The 16,676-nt window shown below is 45.3% G+C and overlaps 1 protein-coding gene across 13 annotated transcripts in view; it reads right to left on the bottom strand.

Moving 5' to 3' along the window:
• Positions 1-2,722: 2,722 nt before the first annotated feature.
• arvcfb (ARVCF delta catenin family member b) overlaps positions 2,723-16,676 on the bottom strand; it is a 206,854-nt gene continuing 192,900 nt past the window's right edge. For 10 of the 13 annotated variants that reach the window (XM_064353729.1, XM_064353731.1, XM_064353732.1 and 7 more), the window contains 9 exons: positions 16,458-16,585; positions 15,301-15,451; positions 14,530-14,722; positions 13,339-13,450; positions 13,114-13,201; positions 12,452-12,505; positions 10,679-10,770; positions 8,785-8,897; positions 2,723-6,300 (listed from right to left, as the gene is read on the bottom strand). In XM_064353729.1, coding sequence (XP_064209799.1) covers positions 8,796-8,897; positions 10,679-10,770; positions 12,452-12,505; positions 13,114-13,201; positions 13,339-13,450; positions 14,530-14,722; positions 15,301-15,451; positions 16,458-16,585 — 920 coding nt within the window. In that variant the 3' untranslated portion in view covers positions 2,723-6,300; positions 8,785-8,795. The remainder of the gene's footprint in view (positions 6,301-8,784; positions 8,898-10,678; positions 10,771-12,451; positions 12,506-13,113; positions 13,202-13,338; positions 13,451-14,529; positions 14,723-15,300; positions 15,452-16,457; positions 16,586-16,676) is intronic. The other 3 variants (XM_064353735.1, XM_064353734.1, XM_064353736.1) reach the window with 3 other exon arrangements.

The raw sequence follows: 16,676 nt of genomic DNA, 5'->3' as shown, positions 1-16,676 counted from the left end.
CAGGCCAATCATTTTCAGAAATTGCATAAACGCACTTTTCCTGCGCATAGACTTCACAGATAATCCTAGTTACATGCGTCACGGACGAAGCTTCAAAGTCGGATTACTACGTATGGTCTGACAAAGTGCGCTGCAAGAAGCTCAAGCAAGATGAATTCCACTTTGTGTGTGCGACACAGATTGGTCTCTCTCTCTTTTTTTTTATTATTTTTTTTTTAGTGGTGACATAGTTGCTCCCATGGTAACGACTGAAGATTCTGGAAAAGGAATCATATATATTTTTTTTTTCAGCTTCAAAGCCATGGGATGACACTTCTCCCAGCCCAGCCTCTGTGGCAGAAAGCTGCTCCGTACCACTTCCAGACTGCCTGCCAGGCTAATTACCGCTAAAGAGTGACAACATCATCAGAGCAGGCTTCTGCACCGCCAGCATGTGGGCCGAGGACACAGCTGCCGAAACAGGGATCCCAAAAGGAAGATGGAGACATTCACACATGCCCTTAATAAAAAATGGCAGTTTTTTTTTTGTTTTGTCTTGTTTTTTCCACAGCAGGTACAAATGATAGCCACACTTTTAAATATAAGCGTGTGCTTTTTACGACCTACTCTGCAGATATGTGGCTTGCCGTTGAAAGGCTTTTCAGTCACTTGCTCTCTATGAAAATGAAATTAATTGAGCCTGACTACCCTTTGGGCCTTTTTTTGAGTGAAAACACCACTGTAATGATCAGTTCATCAGATGTTTTTTTTTCTCCAGTTGCTTTCTCACGCATATTGTTTGTAATATTCATGTACGCTTAATTTCCCCTGGCTAGTTTCAGTCATTCTTGTTTCAGACTACCCAGTAAGCCACTGGGCCAAATGGGCAAAAAAGAAACTCAGAGGATTTGGAAACTGGAGGGTTCACGAGACTCGTGGATGGGCAATGTTAAATATTGCCACCGGGCTTCCCAGTCTTATAGCTCATGTTTGGCTGCTTGACTTGTTGTTATTGATCGTTCTGATGAGACAGACCATTTGGGGGGATGGGTATTTACACACACGTTCATGGGCAGAATTTTGGGTGGGTGGGGGGGGGTATTGAGGTGGATGATGTCACTATAAACCGACACTCAGGGACAGTTCAGTTAATCGCTCCTCAGACATCTTCCCTGAAGAGCAGCGGGACACAGTGGGGAAAGTGCGGTTCTTTTGCGGAATCTTGGGACTGCTTGACAATAAGTTGGCGCTAAGTGCTCTCCGGCCACCCTGCTGCCCCGCCATTCAATACCAGCGCTCTCTGGCTACCCTGTTGCCCCGCCATTCAATACCGGTGCTCTCTGGCCACCCTGTTGCCCCGCCATTCAATACCAGCGCTCTCTGGCCACCCTGTTGCCCCGCCATTCAATACCAGCGCCCCTTAAGTGACGCCTTTCTGAAGAACCTTCCATTTCCAGCCTTGGGGAAGTTTTGTTTTCCATTTTCTCCACAGACTAAATTTCACCACGACATTAATTATAGTTATTTCCACCTTTGTATTTGACTGTCATTTTTCATGCGCTTGTGCCCGGGAGCAGTCGCTAGTAACTTCTCATCCGCTTTGACGTTTTTGTTATTTTTTAACCTCGCGGTTCTCTTCGGGCCACGCTTTTAATATTCCAGAGAAGATTGCAGAACACAATTGCACGACGGAAGATTACAATTTTATAAATGTCAAGCAGCTTTTACGTTTTCAAGGACTCTGTTCCAGGGGGATAAAAAAATAAAAAAAACTTAATGACTATGGAGGGAAATCACTGCCAAAAATAATGTCACATTTTTTTTTTATGAATGAGGGGCACAGCGGTAGCCAGAGCTCCGCATGCAGACGGCATTTACGTAGCGTAGTAAGAAGGCCAGTGAGCTTTGGAGGTCAGTGTGGTAAAGGCACCAGGTTTTCAGTCAAAGGAAGGCTATAGCTAGAATAGCATCCTGACTCTTGGCTACACCGCCTTTGACTTTTGACCTTTGAGGCTATTGGCTCCTTCAATTTCAGCATCCCGCAGATGTTCTTTTCCAGAGCAAATTACAGATTACTCTTTAAACGTTTAATAATAAAAATTTTAAAAAATTACAGACATTTTGCAAAGCTCGGTACTTTTACTGAACAGTTCACAGTGATTACCTTGCTCAAAATTAATACAGCAGTTCCCCAGCTGGGAATCAAACCCACAACCCCCAAAACTCCAAAATCTTGTACAGCAGCAGTTACCAAACATTTGGTGGTGGGAGGGGTCGAGGTGGATCGAGAGATGACAATAAAAATAAAACTCCCTATATGCAATACACGTCCAGTTGATAGTCAAACTAAACACGACACCTGGTGCAGTAGGTACAACTTAACGTGGCTGTTTTTACAAAACATATTTTTAAAGAAGACGTTGTATTACATTTTTGAACTTGTGTCACCATATACTGAAATAAGAGCCAGGCCTCAGAAACTATTTTTTCTTGTTAAAAGTTTGGGAACCTCTGCTCTAGAGTGAAGCAGATCCTGGGTCATCCATGATGGATTCCGTATCCCACAATGCCATGCTTGATGAACACGCAATCAAGCATTACTGCCCCCATATTATATTCAATCAGTGCACACATTCAGTGCAGAGGCTGCGGTTAGCTTCTGTCTTCTCACAGGCAAAGAGCTTCAAAGGCTTGGAGTTCATGACGAACCCAAAAGTTTAACAATAATGACAAACTGACGGTGTTCTTTCCAGGCTCGGTTTATTGAAAACACACCAAATTGATACTCTACAAACCTGTATCTTTTTCCTTTATTTTAACAAGCTTAATACTTTCCTCAGGATATTAGTGAAATTAACATAATACATTCTGTCACTGTGGCATTTTTTTCTGATCCCTACGAAAGCATTAACAACTTACTCTTCTATGAAATCAAACCGTTTTTAATGTTCTCTATGTTTAAAGGTTTATAATACAATGTAATACAAGGCAAAAACCCACCACCAGTCTAGACTACACTGAGAACAGAGAGCAAGAGTGTGTTTGTGTGTGAGAGCAAGAGGAAAGGACAGAGAGAATGAGAGAGAGAGAGAAAGAGATAAAGAGAGGGAAGGAGAAAGAGACTTATATAAAACACATTGTTTTTTAATCTACCATGGAAAAGTTTAAGGCACATGATAGTTACAAACACATTTGCTACTTAGTAGTACAGTTACTTTTATTTTGATGTTTTTTGATCAGTGATATCTACACAGGTAGGTCTTGCGCATTTTGATTTACTTTCTGCCAGTTCTTGCATTTGATTCAGATCTTGCTTTAGCAGATCTGTAGTGAACAGTCTGTAGAACAACTACAAACAAACCCCACCAACCCCTTTCTTATATTCTCCGACACAATATCAGATCCTTTGGTTGTGTACTGCAAAAAAAGGCAGCCAGGGATAGACAGAGATGATTTTTTTTTTTCAACGAACGCACACAGTACCAAAGACATAAACGTGGGCTAATTTCTTCTCTTTTTTTTTTTTAATTGAAGTTAGTACACATATAGTTATTCTATAATATCTGTCTTTGTAAACACTGTGTAAAAAAAAAAAGCAAGCTTCGGAAATTCACGGCACAAAGAAAAGCAGACTCTGACGTAGGCACATGCCAATTGCCTAGTTGATGCATGAGCTGAATCATCCTTAAAAGTACAGTAGCTTCCCTTCGCCGTTTGTCCACTGAAAAAAAAACCTTGCTTTGGGGTTCCACCTTAAAGAACGAGAAGCATCACAGCACCACAGAACTAGTTTCTAAGCTCATAGTCTTTTTTTTCTCTCTCTCTCGTCCTGTTTTTAATGGCATATTTCTCATCGCTACAACAAATCAACCTTCTCAGAACACCCTCTTCTCCAACTAGAAAAAATAGAGAAAACACAATAAATAAAAAGCAACATTTTTTTCTTTCTCGCTCTCTTTTGTTTTTTGTTTTTTTACAAACTGACAAAGCTTGGCCTTTTTAGCTGGAGAAAACCCCGTCTTCACTGCTCTCTCTCGGTTGTGAATGACTTCATATCAAATTACACCACAAAAAAACTGGCACTTGGAAGGAAAGGAAAGAAAAACATAAAACATCTTTACAGTTTTCTTCATGCTTGCTTAAAAGATTTCAAAAGATGCATTAGTAAAAATCTGCGCACGCTCGGAGATAGTCATTAGCAACTTCATACATCTGCAGTGATACGACGGCCATTGTCACATCGTTGTCTGTCTTCTGTCTATCCCTGCTACATCGTCCGTACTTTCCTGCTACATCGTCCGTACTCTCCTTCTGCTTCGTCTGTCCTCACCGTGCTCCAGAACCCTCACCTCTCACTTCCCTGAACGATTCTGGCAATCAGGACTTCTTCAGTTCAAAATATGTTTCCCCATCTTTAAAAAGAAACTGGTAGATAAAATTCTTCTTCGTCTTTTTTTTTTTTTTTTTTTTTTTACTTTGACAATACAAAATATAAATAGGTGACCGACATGACTTCGCAGGCTGGATACACACTGTTAGCTTTAAGCGGTTATTTCTTTATACAAACATGGCAATTCTGAATCCACTGAACGCAGTTCCCAAACGTCCGATTATGGATACACAGCTAACAACGTATAAAGACGAATTAGAAGTTTGTATAATTTTTTTCATTTTTTTCTTTTTGATCCTAATATACATTTATAAAATCAACAAAAATATAAAATGCTTTAAAATGCAACATTTGACAATAGGAGACGCTTCTTTTCAACGCAACTCTCCCAAATCCTTCACCAACACAAACCCTTAACACAAAGTGTCATTTTTCCTCTCACACTTTTTAATACAATGCAAAAAAAAAAGAAAAAAAAAAACAGGTCATGAACCAGGTTAACTGACAAACCCACATATTTGCAGCAAAACATCTGTCTTTGAACATTAAACATTTTCCAACTGATTCTGTATATATATATATATCTTCCTCAGACCTGGCAGAACAATCCGTATTAAAATTTGACATAATACTTAGTGTCTAGAATGACAAAAACATGTCGCAGTTAAAATATTTTCAAAAATATTATTATTTTTTTATTTTTATTGACTGTCCCTTGTAGTGTAGGTTTTAGCATAGTAGAACAAACGGTTCTAAATATTAAGACCAAAAACCCGTGTCCCCTACAGGAGACAAAAATGAATTGCCAGATCATAGGAGGATATATACACATGTATTTATTTATTTATTTATTTATTTATTTATTTAAGCAATTTGTTTCCATTTTGTTTGGCGACAACGCAACAAATGTCAATTCACTCATTTGACCCCAGTGAACCCCAGCAGGTATATAGCATTAGCACCTGGGTTCCTAGCGTGACCGTCAGCACCGTTAGCTTTGAAAACATGCTGATCTCAGTGAGCAGAAGGGGGGATAAAAAAAGCTAACGCTCGCTATGGAGCGCGCGCATGAAGCCAGCACGTGAAACAGCGTATGCGCTAACTCTGTTCAAACACCCCCCCCCCCACCCCCCCCCACTTTGAGCACACCAGTCCCAAACTCAAACCACACCAATCCTCCAACCTTCCACGCCCAACCTCACTCCCAAAACTCTGAAAACTGAAACAAGAATGATAAACTACACACAATAAAGAACTCAAGGGGGAACAAAAAAAAAAATTTATATAAAATAAAATCAATTCAGCTGTCATAAACCAAAAATCGTAAGAATGGATTTTCTTAAACGCCACCCAAGAAAAAACAATAAACAAACATACCAACAAAAAAACAACAACAAAAAAGAAGAAGTATGACAAAAAAAAGAGCAACAAAGCAAAACAAAAATGTTAAATTTGAGGCTGTGTTTTCTAAGCATTAAAAAAAAAGAAAAGTTCATTTTGTTTCTCTCTCGCCACCCCACACCCCTCCCCTCTCAGCCTCCCTCTTCATCTGCCCCCGCATTTCTCTCAACTACGTGGCCTTTTTTCCAACAGGGCAACCTTCTATTCTCCTCCAATCACCAACCACCACTCTTTGCACGACAATCCGCCTGGATACAGAAGCTCCGTCCTTGGTTAGGGTTTACTAAGTCCAGTTGGGAATGTAGATATGATAAAGAAGAGGAAGTAGTAATTTTTTTTTTTTTTTTTTAAATCTTCTGTTTTTTTTTTTTATAATTCCATATTTGCTGAAAAGCATGAATGTTTGCTGCTGGATGGTAAAGTTTTTTTGTGTAAATACATGACAAATGACATCCATGTATAATGGCAGTGGTGATATATATGCGATCCTCGTCTAGTTGAGATGATGTTGCGCTGTTATTATTTTAAGCCTACAGAGAACAGAGAACAGAACAGGGAGAACAAAGTCATTCAGAATGAGGTAACTTTATAACATAAATCATCTAACATTTTGGAAATTTCTGATAAAGAGGAGATGCTACTATTTAACATTTATTTATTATACCATTGTGATTCAATAGCTGAAATGGTAGAACCAGCACATATAACATTTTTTAAATAAAAATAAAAAATCCAAACACCACAGAATACACAACACATGCTTAGCAAAAACGTTGCCACATTAACAAGGGAATGACACAATGGATGAGCGATAAGCAACTTTTTTTTTGACAACTTTCAAAAAGTAATCTAAACACGACACTCAGTGTTTCAGATGTAGGATGATGAACATGGGTGATATTCAGGCTAGTGCACGGACACAATGTTCAGGCTAGTGCACGGACACAATGTTCAGGCTAGTGCACGGACACAATGTTCAGGCTAGTGCACGGACACAATGTTCAGGCTAGTGCACGGACACGATGTTCAGGCTAGTGTATTGACATGTGCAGGCTAGTGTACTGACATGATGTTCAGGGTAGTGTACTGACCTTGTTCGGCCAGTATTTTCATTTTCTTTTACTTACCTGATGAATTCCCAGTGGACTATCCTACTGGTAATATATATTACTATATTAGTAATATACAATCTATTAATGATCTATTAACTGTCAATTGCGTTGTTATTACCAAATGTATTCAATTGTCAGAAATACCTTCTGCCCTATTCCTAGGTTTCAAAGATTTGAGCGTCTAGCCTTGTGATGTTTCCTGAATACAAAAAGCCAGTTTGAGCATTTTCTTGACTCAGCTGAATTATTCAAAACTAAAAGAGTAAAGTGAGAAAAAGTGAACAGAACTACTTTTAACTCCACAGGCACCGGGGGGGGGGGAACCTGTCTGGATTCAATGAATGTTGATTCAAGTGATTTAAACCGAATCTCATAGATGAAATGTGCTGTCAAAAGGGCCTTTAATTCCCTGATTTGCATGCAGAAGCCATTGACAGGGCTTGATTTGCTCTTGTAAGCCCAATCAAAAGCAATCTAAAGAAGCCATATCTGCAGCTGTGCTCCTCCTGCGTACGTTTTCGCCCAAAATAATTAAGAGGTCTGGCAATACGGAACATTCCAGAAACTAGCCGACGGTTTGCACAGCAGGCGCGTCCGACTTGACTTCATAATGAGCAGAGAGACAGTCAAATCTTTACCGGTGTTTCTAATGAAAATAAAGCTCGAGTTGTCGGCCATCTCTAAACATTGTTTAAGTGCTCGCTGCTTCAACCTCACGAGCCATATGAAAAAAATATGAAATATTCATAAACGTTAACTGACGCACGCGCTCGCGCAGCCGTGATAAACGATCGCAGAAAGCCCTGCGTCGAAACGAACCTACCTGAAAGGTCTGTGGCAATTTACGAGAGTCGTTTGAATTTTAACGAGCATATTCCACTTACGCAGCATTAGGTATGATCTGTGGTTTCAGACACATCGTGGATCCTGTGATGAGGTAGATTCATATGGAGAAGTGCTAATGACCGATCTCCATAAGGCTGATGTGGGCTCAGATGGAACGTGGAAGCACAATGAGTATGCAGGTCACACACACACACACACACACAGGCACGCACGCGTGCGCACACACACACACACGTGCGTGCACGTCAAAGGCTTGCAGACACCCGCGGGAGATCAAACCCTCGTGACAATCAGGGATGATGCAACAGATGAAATATGTCCAAATCTCTGCGAAGTCAAAGCGAAAAAAACAAAACAAACAAAAAAAACAAAACAAAACAAACAAACAGAAGCTAGCATTGGCATTCCAGAGCAGTTGGCGGAGACCCCCGGAAACAGCCGACCGGCAGCGGGCTTTCAGCTGCGCATTCGCCGTTTTTTCCAACGTTTCTATGGTAACCCCAGGGAAAACGCGCCCTGGCGGGTACGGAGCTCACGTCCTCCGAACATCAGCGCTGCTTTTAACGTCTGCCCCCCTTAGCTTTCGTGTTTCAGAACTTGTCCCGAGTAATTCGTCAGCGCTGATGTTCGTTTAAATTCTCACAGTGTGCCGCACTGGGGGATTCCAGCCAAACGGCAGACGAATTTTAGCTGCGCCGCTGCGTGTTACGCTACGCTTCTCTGGCCAGCAAACCTCCCTTGCCTGGCCCGTGTCAGGGCTAAAATCTGAAAAAAACGATATTATTCTCAAGCACAGAGAAAGGTCCAGCTAACAGGAAACGTGTGATCATTTTACTCCAGGAAAAGCACGTCTTTTCCAGTTTAGGACTTCCAGTTCGGAAGACTGTCTGCGACCGGTGTCGTGAGCCAACTGCCCTGGCGTAGCCATGGTAACCGTGACAAAGCCGCGTGAGCGGGTGTGGTTAAGACGGAATCATTTCATCGTGACAAGAAAACCAACAAACAAATAAACAAACAAAACAAACAAAAAAAAACAAACAAACGAGGAAGACCTACCATGCATGCATTTAGACCCAGGAGTCAACAGGCTGGGGTTTAACGTCACAAGCATCCACCAGATTCACAGTGGGCCTGTTACTCATGATATACTGTTTCCTATTCGAGTCACTCTGCAGCAACAGGAGAAGGGGTTAACGGCAAAACAAGAGTTAAAACACAGACCGTACAGAAAAGCAGAACAAGCCAGTGTTAGTTCTCACGCGAATACAAGCTCGGAGACGCCATGGTGCTTTTAAAAAAATAAAAAATAAAAAAAGAGAGAGAGGATTAAATCAAAGCATGCAAAAAACCAAGGCCAAGGTTTGGAGAGGGGTGTTGTGCTTCGAAGGGGCAGAGTCTGTTGGGGCCCAAGTGTGGGGGTGTGGAGCCGCCCTAATCAGGGTTGAGGGTGGGGGGGGCTGGTCAATGTTTTCAATTAAAATAAATCTATTTAATTTCAGCTCATTTCCTGAACCGACTCAACAGAAATGGAACTGAGCCCCAGCAATGGCTACGCAGTGATTGGCTACGCTGGGCTGGAAAATGATTCGCTGCTGTCCACCTGTCAATCATCTTAGCTCCTCCCCCTTGGGGGGGGGGGGGGGAGCAGGGCCTGCTGGGAAGCCAGTTGAGCTTTAATTATGTAGCCAGCTGCTTCAATTGATCAATTAAGCGCTGCGTAACGAGGAAGACCTGTGTGCCCAAAAGCTCTCCAGGACCAGCGAAAGGGGAACCCTTCACCCATATAATGCAAAACCCCTGCTGTTGAACAGAACCTGAAATGTACTCTCCTATCAATACCCACACCCATAAACCTTTAAACTAACTAAACTTTATATACCCAGTCAGAACAACAATGGGAAATGGAATGCATTTTATAAGTCTACCAGCTACTGCATTTGACATTTGATTTTTTATTTTACCTCGGGTAAATTCACTAAAAAAAAAAAGACCTAGCAATGCAAATCACAGGCTGCTCTGTGTCTGCAGTTTGGCATTTATCACAGTGTGTGTGTTTGTGTGTGTGTGTGTGTGTGTGTGTGGAAGCCTGAAATGCTAAGCTACTCCAGAACCCAGTCAGCAGGTTTATGGGGGAGAGATTTAAGTTGCTGATAAAGCTGAGGTATAGCTAAGGAAAAAAGGGGCAAAGAATGTATAAAAACGACACAAGCATCCCTGAACAGGACAGCTGTAGTGCCTTTTTAAATGAGCTCCTATGAATCTCCATCTCCATTGCATGCCTACACTCTCCCTGTTCCACAATGCCAGAGACAACTTTTTCTGCACATTGGGGGGGGGGGGGGGGCAAACTGAATCCTGTGCAACACTTAATATGCATGCAATTCTCTGGGAGGCCAGGGGTCATTTACTCGAGAAAAAGCGGGGAAAAGAAATTGCGAAGGGGGGCGGGAACTCTCTCTTAATCTTTGCATGATTAATGACTTGGAGACTGCCGGGCTCACACTCAATTATCCACTGTTTTATATTTGCACCAGGCAAACGGTTCTGCATTAAGACTGCAGTTTGCAGATATTGACGTACATTGGCGTACAGAATGAATCACTACGGTTTTTCTCGAGGTCTTGGCATGCTTTTCATCATCTTAAAAGTTGAGTGTGATGATAGACAGTTAGACAGTTGCAGGTATGCTGTACTCAGCCCTTTGAAGAGCAGGTTTTTTTGTAATGTTCTTTTACAAAATTATAAATTCTAGGTGTTCTAGAACTCCAGTGCTCTCAGTCACCGGTAGCGATTGTTACATCAGCATTAAAATGTTCGGTAAAGAACATTCTAATCGCATATTGTGACCTCACACCTTACAGGGTTAAAGATGAGAAGTGTATATATTTACTGTGCTTTTTAGCTACACTACCCCCCAGCTGAATCTCCCCAGGGGCACACCCCAGCTCACCTTTAAGGGTTCCCTCTCTGTTACGTCTGCTGGACCATCCCCGGTTTTGTACTTGCAGTCTTTGTCTCTCTGATCGATGGTGGAGTAACCGTCTGGGGGGGTAAGGCAGAGGGAGAGGGGGGCTCAGGCCTTTAGATGCCACTATTCCATCAGTGTTCAGATGCAGTTACTACCACACATAATTCGCCATGATTCAGTTATTAAATTCTCAGAAATCTGCAGAAGTGACTGCATAAATGACAGAGTTTCAAATAGGCTTTTGAAGGAGGTCTGGTGTGCACACTCAGACAGACTCACTGACATACTCACTCATTCCATCGCCCTCTCGTGTGCACACACACACGTGCACACACACACGTACACACATGCATTCATGAGCACACACATGCACATGCACGTGCACATGCACACGCATGCACGCACTCACGCACACATGCATGGACACACACGCACATGCACGCACACACAAGTACGCACGCACACACAGATACATGCGAACACACGCGCGTGCAGCAGTTGTCCACAAGCTGGAGCGCTTCATGTTCATTACCTAAACCCCAAACGTGGAAAAATCTACGGACGTGATAAGAACTCTGAGAACCCTCCTCGTTGCCTTAGCAACAGCCCTCAGGGAACCGGAGGGAGTAAGACCGGCGGCGGCGGATGGAGAGATGAAGGTGAGAGGGAGAGCAGGAGCGAGGGAACGAGGGAAGAGATGGGAAAGGAGGAGAGACGGGGAGGCAGGAGGGTAGCAGGCGGGGGGGGGGGGATGGCTGCGGACTGGCTGTGATGATGGAGAGAGTGAAAGGAATCAAAGGGAGGGAGAGAGGGAAGGAGGTAGAGAGGGAGTGCAGTGGAAAAAAAAGAGAAAAACTCTGGCCGCAGCTCAAAGTGGTCTCCACTCCAGCCGCCTGCATCCCAGGCTCCCCAATTACTGTCAATCAGGCCCGTTTGAGGGCGGGGCCAAACGGGGAAACGAGCCCCAGCAGGAGCCAGAGCAGCCTAACAGCGGATGAGAGCCCTGCTCCACACCACAGGGCAAAAATATATAAATAAATATATAAATATATCTATAAATATATATCTCACAACACTCCCGCTCGACTGAGAAAGTAGGGCTCATGCTGAATTCAGAGTGGGGAGAGGGATGATTTTTTTCTTTAAAAACAGCTTGAAATTAAACTCCAAAAAATGAAGGGCAATTTTGCAGCCCCTGCTAATTCAGGCGGTTATTTTTTGTTCTGTTTTTGATCGAGCTGGAGAGCGTTTTTTTTCCTCCCCCTGGTCATTTCCAGCTCGTCCTGTCTTCTAAGGCCACCGCTGTAAGCACAGCTTGTTAAGAGACGGCTCTGGAAAGACAGCGTAAGAAAAGGACAAAAAAAGAAGAAAGGAAAAAAAAAAAATTAAAAAAATAAAAACCTGCTTGTGACGCCAGTTCCAAAATGAAAACGCGATAGATCATATAATTGCAAAAGAATCGACCAGAACTCAAACAATCTAAGACCGCGCTCAGCCTGTGGGGGTTACGCGCTGAAAAGCGTTCGTTTCCTGCGGGATTCAGGTCCAGCGCATGCAGGTGCTTCGAGCAGCGCGTTACGAAGCAAAGCGAACATGCACGTCTGCACGTCGCGAACAGACGAAAACGATTGAGATGCACGTTAATGTTCTGGGTTTCGGAAACGGCGTCGTGCGAGAAGACTGCGGGGTGGGATGACCGACGGGTCTTCCTCCTCTTTCTCTGAGGAAGAGGACCGTGCGCGGGTGCGGCCTTACCTCTGCCGAGCTCATCCATAGGTATCATATCATCGCTGCCCGATTTCTTGTGTCCTGCAAAGCACGTACACGCCAGTTTTCAAACGGAACGACCACCACAAACACACGCCTTCAGAGCCACAGTGTCAGAGAGCAACAGTCAAAATGGCGCCTTTCGGTTGTCTACCCATGAGGCGGAAAAGCGAGAGTCGGAATGGTAATTCGCAAAAAAAAAAAAACAACAGTCACAAGAGCGGGAAAAAAAAGGCGGGAAAGACGAACAGCGCTGTCATGCTAACGACGCCTCCGTCCAATGAGATGTGAGAAACTGGTGGGCGGCGACCAGGCCTGTTTCTATCCAATCAGCGTGCTCTTCCACAGCAACAAAAAATGAGAAATAATAAAATCAGAAAAACACAAAAAAAATTGTTTAAGAATGGAAGCATTTGAGTTTTACCAGCCAGATTGCTGGGTTGTTGGTAGACCAGCCAATAAAGCAATGGGGTGAAATGATGGGGGGGGGGAGCACACCGAATGACCATGACCCATCAGTAAAAGAGGGCCCTCCGCAGCCTGTGTGCTCATAGGACACACTCTGCAGTACAGCCCCTTCCCCGCGGCGACGCAGGCCAGAGTAGGCCCCGTCGCCATGGCGGCAGGCCCCTCGGCTGTCAGTCACTCACCCTGGTTCTTCTCCATGAGGGGCAGGGTGGTGTCGTCGTAGCCCGGCTTGCTGTTCTTCGAACCTTTGGCCAGGCCGGAGGCTGTCGGCTGAGGGGAAGGGGGGGGTGGGGGAGGAAGGGGTAGAGAGGAGACTCCGTTATTGTCTGAACGGGACGGGTGAGAATCCGGGGAGAAGATCTGATCGGGCCGAGGTTTTGGGGTCACAGCGCGTGCGGAACACGCACCTGGAAGTGCGTCTTGTTCCAGCCGTCCTTGCTGAGGGCGTTCCGCAGCTCCTTGTAGCTCCACACCGTCTGGAGCACGTGGGAGGCGGCCTTGGTCTCCCGCGGCGATTGGCTGAGGGAGGGAGGGTGGGCGGGGTTTCAGGGAGGGGAGAGAACAGTGCGGAACAGAAGCCCAGGAGTTAGCGGCGCGCCGCGAGCAGAGAAGGTCCAATCGCTGGAGGCCTGTGCTCGGGAGCTCGCTTTTCATTCGCCGCTTCATGAGCTCAAGGCCCCGCCCCTCTCCTCTCCCTCAGCGATACCTCAGCCCCCCCCCCCCCCCCCACTATTTACTAAGATTTTACTCTTCAAAACTTCAAAAGTGCGTCTGTGCCTGAGATAAAAGGAGCTGGCACGTACACCGACTCAAACCCTTTTAACGGGAAAGAAGTTGAAACGTATATTTATAAACCGCGACGGTTCGTTGGGGGTCAAACACGCAGCAGCATGACAGACCATAATCAGGCAGAGCAGATGGGCTGAATAAATGTAGTTTAAATAAATGAAGGAAATTTTCCTAAAAAAAAAAATTAAATGTGGTTTCTGAGAATTCTCCAGAATACCACTGGAGGATTAGTCATATCCTGCATTTAACTGAAATAATGTACTGTGTACTGATGACCTACGTAGGTTAACAGCTCCACACAGCAGCCAAGCTAAGAGCTAAGTTAAAGCAATAAAACAAGCCCGGACCAATCTGAGCTGGGCTGCGTGAGAGGAGAGCAGTAATTGCAGTAATTCATTCCTGGGATGAAAGATTGGGCCTAATGGATCTGAAAGGTTGTGTGATGGGAGAGGCGGAGAGAACTTTGGGCAGATCCGCCCCCCCAGCTGCAGGCAATGGCCGATTCTACTCAGGTGTGTTCTACAGCTGTTAGACTCAGGTGTGTTCTACAGCTGTTAGACTCAGGTGAGTTCTACAGCTGTTAGACTCAGGTGTGTTCTACAGCTGTTACACTCAGGTGTGTTTTACAGTTGTTAGACTCAGGTGTGTTCTACCGCTGTTTTGATCAGGTGTGTTGTAACGCTGTTTTGGACAGATGTGTTCTAACGCTGTTTTGAACAGGTGTGTTGCAACACTGTTTTGGACAGGTGTGCTCTACCACTGTTTTGGACAGGCATGTTCTGTGGTGGTTTTCATTCTGAGCCTCGTACCTCGTCCTATTGATGGCCACCAGCTTCTCCACGCCCTGCGCCTGGACGAGCGAGCGGGCGTTCTCTGAGCTGTCCGTCACGATCTCGTGGATGGTGTTCAAGATGGCCACCACGGTGTCCTCCTCCAGGTTCTTGGCCGGCCGCTGCTGGCCGCTGGGCAGGTTGCTCACCAGGTCTCTCATGGCGTAGCTCCCTGCAGGGATGGGATGGGGACAGCAGAGGGCGCTCTTACACACTCTGCACACAGTTTTCACACTGGTCATTTTGCATTGAGCTAAAACTGACACGTCTTAATTCATTTAAATCGGTACTTCATCAAAGGTGGAAAGAGCAGGGGCCCTGCTGTGTTTCTTCCACCCATGAACTCTGCTGATGTGACTAATTAGTTCTGCCTCCTGGCTGAAAAATTGTGCTAATTAGCAAATCCAGGTGATTGGAGCAAAATAGCGGGGAGAACTTCTACTTTCTGAACCTGGATTTTCCACCTCTGTACTTGATAGCGGTTAAGGAGTCATATAATTTGTCTATGATCCCCGTGAGCTGCAGCCTTGGATTTGTAGTTTTTATGAAATGTCTCACGAAACAACTCAAGAGGCTGCAGGTTCAAATCCCAGGAGGGGCAGTGCCACTCAACCTGGAAGCAAAGGCGCTTAATCCAAAATGACCTCCTACCGCAGTCTAGGATGATTGTGATGTAATAAGGCCTTGAATGAGGTCCGTCTGCTTTGGGAACAAACGGTAAGTAACGCACCAGGACGGCTCTCTCCCCACCTATCAGGTCTTTGTTCCGGCGGTCTATGGACAGGTTGCGCAGGGCGATGGCCACGGCGCGCACCACCTTGTCCGAGTCGGAGCGCAGGAGCTCCACCAGGATGGGCAGGCCCTTCTCCTTCCGCACTGTCGCCCGGATGTAGTTCGACCACTGAGGAGAGAGAGAGAGAGACAGAGAGAGACGCACCAATCACCGAACAGCCTCACCCCAGTCAGGTCACGTCTGGAAAAACTCACCAACACTAAACAAATAAAAAAACTGTTCCACAGAAATACAAGGCCTTGGAAGGCAGTAAATAATGTAATTTGTCTGTAATTTGTCTCCATTGAACATCAATAGATTTAAAATTTCATCTTTTCGGCAACAGAAAAACATTTCACTTTGACATGAAAGAGTGTGCAGCAGAATGTCGGGTGCCCCTGAGATGTAATTAAATTCATGCACTTCCACAACCTGGCCACTGGATGGCAGTAGAGAGCCTTAAGCCCATAATCCCCTGTGACACGGCGAAGATGAAAAGACATTTGCACGAGCTTTCAGATCCTCTTAAGGACCGAAGGCCTCACGCTCGGCCCTGTCTCACAGGCCCGGGGGTTTGATGTGCCAGTGGCTCCAGATTCCTGTTTGTGTGGGAGCGTTTAGAGCAGCCCCAGTTTAGACAGCGTAATCATGGAAAATGTGCTGTGTTTCAGCTGGGGTAGAAAACCCCTTCGCATCAAAATTACCAGCCCTGCGTCTGTCAGCACTATCTGAAGGGAGAGAGGGAGACTGCAGCCAAGTGTATTTGTGTGTGTGTGTGTGTGTGTGCGTGACAGTGTGAGCCTGTGCATGTGCGTGTGTGCGTGTGTGTGTGTGTGTCTACGTGTGTGTGCGTACGTGCATGTGTGTGTCTGAATGCCTTGTGTTGTTCAGGGTGTGTATGTCTGTGTTTGTGTGTGTGTGTGTGTGCGCAGTGTTTGTGCAAGGTAAGTGTGTGTGTGTTTGGGTGAGTTTGTGCACAATAGAAAGAGTGCCTTGCGTCTTGCTGCTCACACACACAAACACACGCACACACACAGCAGGATTAAAGATGGCGGCAGGCCTGTTGACACACACAGACAGCAGAGGTGGAATAATTCAGCCCTGTGGACCCCCCCCTCGCCCCCCCCTCACTCACGGTCCACTGGCCGGCGCTGAGGTTCTGCAGTGCTCCGGCTGCGGCCTCCAGGGTGTTGTAGTTCTGGCTCTCGGTGAGCAGGGACAGGTAGAGCCGCACCACCTCCGGCTGGTACAGCAGCTCGAAGCCTGGGGGGGACACGGGGGGGGGGGGGGGGCGTCAGATATGGGGGGGGCACCGTCACAGACACACACGTCATGGAGACACACATACAGGCCC

Source organism: Anguilla rostrata, chromosome 10, assembly GCF_018555375.3.
Source record: "Anguilla rostrata isolate EN2019 chromosome 10, ASM1855537v3, whole genome shotgun sequence".
In the NCBI taxonomy this organism is placed as follows: Eukaryota; Metazoa; Chordata; class Actinopteri; order Anguilliformes; family Anguillidae; genus Anguilla; species Anguilla rostrata.
The sequence above is the reverse complement of the archived record's forward strand: the minus strand, read 5'-3'. Positions and strand labels throughout refer to the sequence as shown.